This window comes from Cajanus cajan, chromosome 1, assembly GCF_000230855.2.
Source record: "Cajanus cajan strain Asha chromosome 1, NIPB_CcT2T_4, whole genome shotgun sequence".
NCBI lineage: Eukaryota > Viridiplantae > Streptophyta > Magnoliopsida > Fabales > Fabaceae > Cajanus > Cajanus cajan.
Window position 1 is genome coordinate 24,322,386 of NC_138517.1, and position 9,359 is coordinate 24,331,744.

Consider the following 9,359-nt stretch of genomic DNA (forward strand, 5'->3'; position numbering starts at 1 on the left):
TTAATATATGAAACTAATTCGTTTTGTTATTTGTTATCTATTACATTATTGTTATTATTTTATTTTATTTTTATTTTGGATGTTGTTCAAGTATTTAATGATTATTATTTATCATTACAAGAACAAAAACATAATAAATTTGTATTATACTTATAAAATATGTGGTAGTTTGTATAATTCATAAAAAGTTAGGGAAGGTATTGCGTAGTAAATTTAAATGTATAATGAAGATATTTTGTCAATTTCATACAAGCAGAATTATTTAGGCCAAACTGTAACATGCTTAAAATATTAAAAAAAACAAAGTTTTATATGAAAAATGAAAAGTCAAAGTGATATACTCTATCAATATGCAGACATGATTTAACTTGTTTATTTACCTAACTTCTTTAGGATTTTGTAACATTATTTTCTCGCATAATTAATTATTATTATTATTTTTATTTTGGTGGGTATAATTATTATTCTTTTGAAACCTACATTAGCAAAGTTTGATGTCTCGAAAGGTGATGTCTCTAATTAGACCACTTTTACAAGTGGTGCATAGATGCTGCATCAATAATTACCGTAGATATAATATTAAAATAATGAATGGTTGATATTATCATTTAATGAGTAAGATTTTAGAATTGCAGAGTAGTCATTTTAATTTTTATATTTGTCCGTGTTTTGTAGGTTTAGGGTGTATGATCGTAAAGAAGTGGTGTGTACAAAATGAAAGGTTTTCGTGGTGTTTAGGATTTTTCATCATCAGTAGATTTGCGATCTGGTTACTGTGGTGTTTTGGCAGGACCAGTTCCGATTAGCAGGTGAGCAATTGATTTTGTTTATTTTTGAAACCTAAAGTGTCGCGTACAAAAGGAAGCCCTTTTCGAGGTTTACGTTTTTTGTAACTATTAGTGGTGGAAAATTTGTTTACATGATGATATATAGTTTGAATGTTGATTTTGCATTTGATTTTATATGTATGTGCAATTTTGTTGATCCATCTGTTGCTCCTGTCTACAGTTAATAGAGGTGAAGTAGAATGGAGTATGAGAATTCAAGTATAGAGGTAAGTGACATTTTTGTTACAATATAAATAAAATTAATATTGTGTTGTGTCATGTGTGGCATAACTGTCATCATGAAGGTTGATATTTTTTTTAAGTTTTTTATGCTCTTAAAAGGTTTAATTGAGGATTAAATAAAACTTTTTAGGTGGTAGTAGATAATTGTGAAAGCATAAATGAAGGAAATTGTGAAAGCATAAATGAAGGAGTAGATAATTTTGAAGGCATAAATGAAGGAGTATCTAATTTTGAAGCCATAAATGAAGGAGAAGATAATATAAATGAGAATGAGGAAGATGAGAATTTGGTTATTGATTTTGAGCAAATTTGTGAAGAAGTGGAAAATGTTGTTAATGAAGGAAGAGTCGAGGTTTTTGACAGTGAAAAGGGGGTCATAGTTTCTACTTTGGATGATATTTTTAATTTAGATTTGCATTTAAGTCCACATGAGCTTAGTAATGTTCAATTTGTAAGTGTTGAGATGGCTTACTTATTTTATTACTGGTTTGCAAAAGTTAATGGATTTGCCGCAAGAAAAAGCAAGATTTTGAGAAATATTAAGGGGGGAAAATTACAACAAACATTTGTTTGTTTCAAGGAAAGATTTAGAGATAAGCGTCGTTTGAACATACGGAATCGAAAGCGAAAGAAAACACCCGAGACAAGGTGCAGATGCGAAGCAAAACTAAGAGTGTATATTGATAGCAGATGTGGACTATGGTACATTACATATTTTCTGGATGACCACAACCATAGAGATATGAGTGAGTTAGATATAATGCAGTTGAGTAAAATGAGAAAAGTTGGCATAAGTACTCCTTAAATTTATGGGTCACTTGCAGATCACCCTGGAGGGTATGAAAGACTTTCTTTTTGTAAAAAGGACATATACAATAAAATTGGAAGGCAAAGAAGGTTGGAAGGTTTGGATTCTAAATCTGCCTTGGAATTTTTGAATGGTTTAAAATGCAATGATCCTTTAATGTATGTTGGTCACACTGTTGATGACGAAAACAAATTGCAACATTTGTTCTGGTGTGATGGCATGATGCAGATGGAGTATGAAGTATTTGGTGATGTGTTAGCATTTGATGCAACATATGGGAAAAATAAGTATTTATGTCCTGTAGTTGTATTTTCTTGTGTTAATCATCACAATCATATGATAGTATTTGGGAGTGCTATTGTTTCAAATGAAACTGAAGAAACATATATTTGGGTACTTGAGCAATTTGTAGAAGCCATGAAAGGAAAGTCACCAATGTCTATTATCACTGATGGTGATGTTGCAATGAAAAATTCCATAAGAAAGGTATTTCCTAATTCACACCATAGATTGTGTGCATGGCACTTATTAAGGAATGCGACAACTAACATTAAGAAGCCGACATTTACAAAGGATTTAAGAAAATGCATGTTGGGTGAGTATGAAATTGGTGAATTTCGAAAGAAGTGGTCTGAAATGTTGAACAAGTTTGAGTTGCATGATCATCCTTGGGTTATAGAGTTATTTGAAAAGAGGAAGATATGGTGTACAACTTATATTAGAGGGGCTTTCTTTGCTGGTTTAGGGCAACTTCTCGGTGTGAAGGATTACATTCTGAGTTGAAAAAATATATTCATCCGAAGATTAATCTGACAGAGTTTGTTCAACAGCTTAATCATCTTGTGAGTTATATGCGTTATAGGGAAGTTGAAGCTTACTTTGCATCAATTCATGGTGATCCTATGCCAGAAACAGATTTTCATAACTTAGAGATATCCGGGGCAAAGTGTTATACGAAAGAAATATTCAAGTTATTTCGTGATCAGCTTCATAGTTCATCTGTGATGAGGGCTATTGGTTGCAAGTAGACATTTGGTTGTTGTATATACATAGTGAGAAAATATGAAATGATTCACAAGCAATGGCATGTGTCATATCAATCAACACCATGTGATTTGAAGTGTTCGTGCTTAAGAATGGAATCAGTTGGCATTCAATGTGATCATATACTTGCAGTGTTGGTTCATCTGAATTTATCAGAGTTACCAAAATGTTTGGTGTTAAAAAGGTGGACTAAGGTGGCCAAGGATGAAGTTAAGGGCAATGTTAGTACACATAGGTGGGACTCTTAGAAAGATGCTAGATACTTGTCATTAATGGAGTATTTTAAAGAGCTTAGTACTTTGGCATGTGAAACATATGATGATTATGTTGATAAAAGGGATAAATTTGTAAATGAGTTAGTTGAAATAAGAGCTAAAAAAGGTCATGAATCCGAAGAAGGCAATGCATTGGGTGATGAATTAAGTGTAGTTATAAGAAATCCTGCCATCGCTAGAAGTAAAGGAAGGTCTATTGATCAAGGTTCATGGCGCAAAGGTAGGAAATCAAAAAAGAGTATTAAGTGTAGTTTGTGTAAACAAATAGGTCACAACATGAGAACATGTCCAAGACAACAAAATTTTGATGATATGGAACAAAGCACACATGGAATGAGTTTTTAATTTGAAGAAAGTTATGTACCTTACCAAAATGAACAGGTAACGAATATAAATTATATTCAAATTATATATTTGTTGGTTGAAGAGAGTTAGACGTGATCGGTGTAATGTTGTCATTGTAGGAAGATGAATACATTGAAGATTTGTTTGACAAATGCGATGAATTTGATAATGGGGTTGATGACATGTGTGTTTCACAGTCAGAATCAATATATAGTTATGAAGTGTCTTTATCTCCAACATTCAGTGATGCAGGTAATGTTTATGAATTACTAACTGAAGTGTGTTATTGTACCTGTATGAGAAGTAATAAGTTTTTTTTTTATCGTATTAGTATCGTGTTATATTATTTTAGTTGTGTATGTGTAATATTGCAAGTAATTGATTGCTGATAATTGTTATTAAATTTTATTTGCAGGTTTTTTATACAATTGATGACGAATTCAGTAGAATGGAAATGCATGAATTGACATAGTTTGGATGGAAAATGTAGATGAATGTGACTTTTGTTGTTATTTATGGAGGAGTTTTATTTTATATTGTTTTTAATTGAAGTTGAAAAATATTATGCAGTAATGAAATTATCATACATGAATTGATGTAGTTTGGATGGAAAAGTAAAGATGAAATACAGTTTTGTTGTTTATTTTTGCAGCAATTGTATTTTGTAATATGATTAATTGAATTCATAAAAGATATAATTAATTAATATTTTGATGATTTATAATTAACAAAATATGCAACATACAATATGGTTGAAAATATTGTAGTTTGATAGAATAAAATAATTTTTCAGTAGTTAGATTTTGTTTATAATTTTACTAAAATATAAATTAAAAAGAAAAGGTTGGTTGTTTTATACACTAACACAGGAATTCAGTTGTATTTTTTACACACTTAATGAGAAACTAATTTGAATCGATTATTATTAATAAATTAGTAATTTTTATAATTTATTGAATTAATTTAGCCTTTCGTTGAGGGTTAGTTAAGTGTTTAATTGGAATAGTTAATAATTGGTAGTTTATAACCTTAAATATTATACGATGACCATTTTATGTAACTGTCATTTTTTTAGTTGTTTTCGATTAAAGGAGTATAATAAAACAAAAAATAAATATTGTTTAATGTGTATAAAATGTTTAACCTAAAATGAATGTCTGAAACGAAAAAAAAGATCATTTAAATTCCTATAACATGTGGTTTTAGTGAATTATGTATTTAATTTTCATTGTATGATTATGTCATGAATAAGTAATAAAATCATACGTAGGTGGTATTCTGAAATTTCATGTCCTAATGTAGTGTTGTCCATATGATTGAATATGTGACTTTGGTGACCCGGCCACAATTGATTACATATTCATAAGAAGCATTGATGACATAACTGGTGAACAAATAAATATAACATGACTAACAATGGATATCCGGAAGATGAGAATCACAGATGGGAAAAAAATGATATAATCAAATAAAATACAGAAATATTTAACTTTTGATGATTGTTAATTGTGATACACATAAAAAAAAAAAGTTTGAAATGATACAGAAGCAGTTTATAAGAAGACAATAGTTATAAAAGAAGCATCAAGTCATGCTTTGTTAACATGGAGGACAAGGAAGTTTAAGTGAATAAGTTTTTCAATCTTAAGTCGTAAGTCTTTCTGGTATCCTTGACGTTTAACAAGCTGACCCCATTCCTTCCCCAGGTAGAACTCCTTTTTGTTGCGCTGTGTTGACGTTCTTTTAATGTCAACTTTAACCATTTGTCCGTCTTCATCAATTAAGACACAAATATTGTATTTGTCTATGCTCCAAACATCAAAGTATTTAACCGGAAAATATTGCAAAGAATAGTGAAAGAAAATTTTTGACATTAATCTGTATTTTAATTATTGTAATAAAATAAGTTATTAATTAGAAGAAAATTTTTGATGTAATTCCATACCAAAGGTTGTCTTCCAGTTGATGCAGATTTTGTGATAGTGTGAAACCAAGCAACCCGATGTCTTGGCATATCTTGTGTTGGAAAAGGCAATTGTAGTTGTTGTTGTTCGGGTTGTGGTGAATCAGGGTCTGTTAGATCTACAATTTCGATTTTAGGCTCCACAAGTGTTACATTAACATTTCTGAGAAAATAAAAAGTGCACAATAATTAAAAAAATGAAATAAAAAAATGACAAATTAAAGTTAATGAAAATAAAAGCTTGCAATTATATGTACCTTTTTGAACTCTAGCCAATTTCCTTTTTAATTTGAGGATATAATATTTCCTCTTCACCAACAGTAAAGATACGCAAGTTAAAGTTGTTTGACCCCTTGTAGCTGAACTCAGCAATATGTTTAGTTTTGATACCATAAAAATCTATCATTTCATTGACCCCTTTATTAAACATACCTACTATTTTACATAAATTTTTCAGATAAACCTTGAACATATTCCCTTTTGGGTCTGTAATGATACACTCTCCTGGTTCTATTTTACAAATCCAGTACTTGTAAAAGTGTGCATTAATATAGATCCGACCCTACACAAAAAGAAAAAAGGATATATATATATATATATATATATATATTATGAATACCATGGAATTATGTTAATTAAATTTAATTACCATACAATAAAAATAACTTAGGTAAATTCTCTGAAGGACCACTTATACAAGTGGTGTATGGATGCACCACTTTTATTCACCATTAGATGCATCTAATCCTATTACCTATCATACACCCTATCACACAAGATCAAAGTTTCTGAATTTTGCATTGAAATAATTATTTTAAACCAAAAAATTACCTAAAAAACACATGTTCCAATGTACTGACGCAACTGCTATTGACGTTCGGAATGGGCCGTTCTGAGTTCCAGATGAAACAATAACATTTGAATCTGGAACGGGCCGTTCTGATTTCGGAACGGGCCGTTGTGATCCATTCCTCATGTGTTTTCTTTCATTTGGAACAGGTCGTTTTGAACGTGAACAGCAGTTGTGTCGTTATATTAGAACATATGTTTTTTTGGGTAATTTATTTGTTTAAAAGTAATTTTTTCAATAAAAAATTCAGAAACTTTGATCTTGTGTGATAGGGTGTATGATAGGTAATATGATTACATGCATCTAATGGTGAATAAATGATAATCTCAACCGTTCATTATTTATATTATATCTATGGTGATTATTTTTAAATAAACCCTTAACCAACAATAACACACATGGGAACATTAAACCAAACAATGAGTATTTAAAACTTTAAAACAAAAAATATAATAATATTATAAAAAATTTAAAATAACAAAAACAATTATAAATAATATACTTGAAAAACTAATTTATATTATAAATTATAAAAATTAACAATTAAATAAATTAAAACGTATTAACAAAATATTAATATTAAATTATTGAATTATAATACATGCTACATTAAGATAAAATTTTAAAAATATAAAAATAATTTAAACATATAGAATATTTTATAAACATAAATCATTAAAAATAATAAATAAAAATAAAAATCAAACAAGTAATTGGAATAATATATATATATATATATATATATATATATATATATATATATATATATATATATATATATATATATATATATATATATGCGACTGTTCCGGTAACCGAATGTTAAACCAAAGAATCAGTACTAATAAACCCATGTGACCCTTCATATGGTTTGCATAGATACACGTAAACATTTAAAATTCCAACTACCAAACGCACGATCAAAAGATCATAATTACACCTTCTAGCAAATCAGTTTTCTTTTCAGAAGTAGGATACAGACCATTTCATCGTAAAGGCTAAAACCAACCATTTCATCTTCTTCCTCTTCTGTGTCGCAAAATCGTAATATCCATTGAAGACAATCACCCAAATTCACCCCCTTTCTCTTTGCAACGGTAAACAACATCTACTGATATGATTCTATTTAATTCGAAACCTTTTATATTTTTAGTTTATTTTTTTCACATTTGTTTCTTAACACAAAAATATTCAGGACACTTAAATCTATGTTGTTTTAGGTTTCACTAAGTTTGGGTTTTTGATGATTATTTTTACTGTTATCATAAACAAAACCATTGATTGTAAAACTCTTTTCTTCGTCCCATGTATTGTCTTTGTTGCATGTTGTTGTATATTAAATAAAAACCTTGAAATGCAGAAAATGGACCGTATTATGAATTCTGAAATGGATAACATAGTTAAACAGTTCAGATCTCAGTTATTAGCAAATAAGGTTAAGTTATTATATATTTTTTCTTTCAATTTCGATATAAATGGTTTAATACTATTATAAACTATTAATATTAATACTGATCCTTTGTTGAATTGTTTTGTTATTGTTAGGATCAGATTTTTTTAAATGCTGAGTTTTACAGACACTGGAATGGTAAGATAGAACTAGGCGACATCATCATAACAGACCCAAACGGGAACACGTTTAAACTTATTTTGAAAATTTTAGGTCAAACTGTTGACATGTTTTATGGGGTAAATCAAATTGTAAATTTCTATGGTCTCACATCCAAACACATAGTTGACTTCTACTACAATGACACTAACAATTTTCATATGTGTACTTATAATTTTGCTGAGGAGGAAATATGTTATCCTCAGTTGAAAAAAGAAACCAACAACACTTCAACAAATATCGGGTAAAGTTTACATAAACATAAACCCTAATGTATTATCATTTTAATACTATTTGTAGTACTAAATTAGAGTTTTCATTTTGTCAGCATGGATACTGTCCAAATTATGCAACCTCAAATTGAAAATGAAGATTTAGTTGACAATGATCAAACCTTTCCACCAACCCAACTTCAAACACATCCTACAACCCAACTTGAAAAACATCCAATTACTTGGTTTCCAACGCTGACCAAGGCCGCTTCAACCGGACGATAGCCTTTGGTGACCAATTAAATGAATTCTATTTTTTTAATTATATTTATAAATGAATATTAACATTTATGAGCAACACCTTTTACTCATTGCAGTATTTTCCAGTCAAATATGTTGATGTGTGGAACGTTAACAACTACAAAATTTGTGTCTTGATTGATGAGCATGGAAATATGGTGAAGTCTGACATTAACAGAAAGTGTACTAAGCATAACAAAAATGAGTTTTACCTGGGCAAGGAATGAGGTCAGCTCATTAAGCGAGAAGGATACAACCAACACCAAATGTTGAACCAAACAACGATAATGAATAGGAAGAAGTTACAAAAGAAGGACAGTGAATATGGTGAAGTCCAAATTTGGCACACTCGTATTCTTCGCACACTGATCTCAACAACTTCATTGTCCTTCTTTCGGTAACTTCTTCCTATTCATTGTCGTTGTTTAGTTCAACATTTGGTGTTGGTTGTATCCTTCTCGCTTAATGAGATGACCCCATTCTTTGCCCAGGTAAAACTCATTTTTGTTGCGCTTAGTACACTTTCTGTTAATGTCATACTTCACCATATTTCCATGCTCATCAATCAAGACACAAATTTTGTAGTTGTTAACGTTCCATACATCAACATATTTGACTGAAAAATACTGCAATGATCGTAAAAGGTGCTGGTCATAAATGTTAATATTCATTTATAAATATAATAAAAAATAGAATTCATTTAATTGGTCACCAAAGGCTGTCGTCCGGTTGAAGCGGCCTTGGTTAGCGTTGGAAACCAAGTAATTGGATGTTTTTCAAGTTGGGTTGCAAGATGTGTTTGAAGTTGGGTTGGTGGAAAGGTTTGATCATTGTCAACTAAATCTTCATTTTCAATTTGAGGTTGCATAATTTAGAGAGTATC

At 29.8% G+C, this 9,359-nt stretch overlaps 1 protein-coding gene across 1 annotated transcript; it reads left to right on the plus strand.

The window, feature by feature from the left end:
• The first annotated feature begins 1,027 nt into the window (after positions 1 to 1,027).
• Positions 1,028 to 2,906, plus strand: LOC109815900 (protein FAR1-RELATED SEQUENCE 5-like). Its single transcript, XM_083067537.1, has 4 exons — positions 1,028 to 1,054; positions 1,201 to 1,816; positions 1,895 to 2,624; positions 2,741 to 2,906. The coding sequence occupies exons 1-4, from the start codon at positions 1,028 to 1,030 to the stop codon at positions 2,904 to 2,906; spliced, it is 1,539 nt and encodes a 512-aa protein (XP_082923663.1).
• The last annotated feature ends 6,453 nt before the right edge of the window (positions 2,907 to 9,359 follow it).

Excerpts from the sequence above, each read along its gene's own strand:
- LOC109815900 (XM_083067537.1), top strand. The coding sequence starts at position 1,028 with ATGGAGTATGAGAATTCAAGTATAGAG. Across the intron at positions 1,055-1,200 it reads ATGAGAATTCAAGTATAGAG|GTGGTAGTAGATAATTGTGA; the intron begins GTAAGTGACATT and ends AAAACTTTTTAG. Across the intron at positions 1,817-1,894 it reads CCACAACCATAGAGATATGA|ATCACCCTGGAGGGTATGAA; the intron begins GTGAGTTAGATA and ends GGTCACTTGCAG.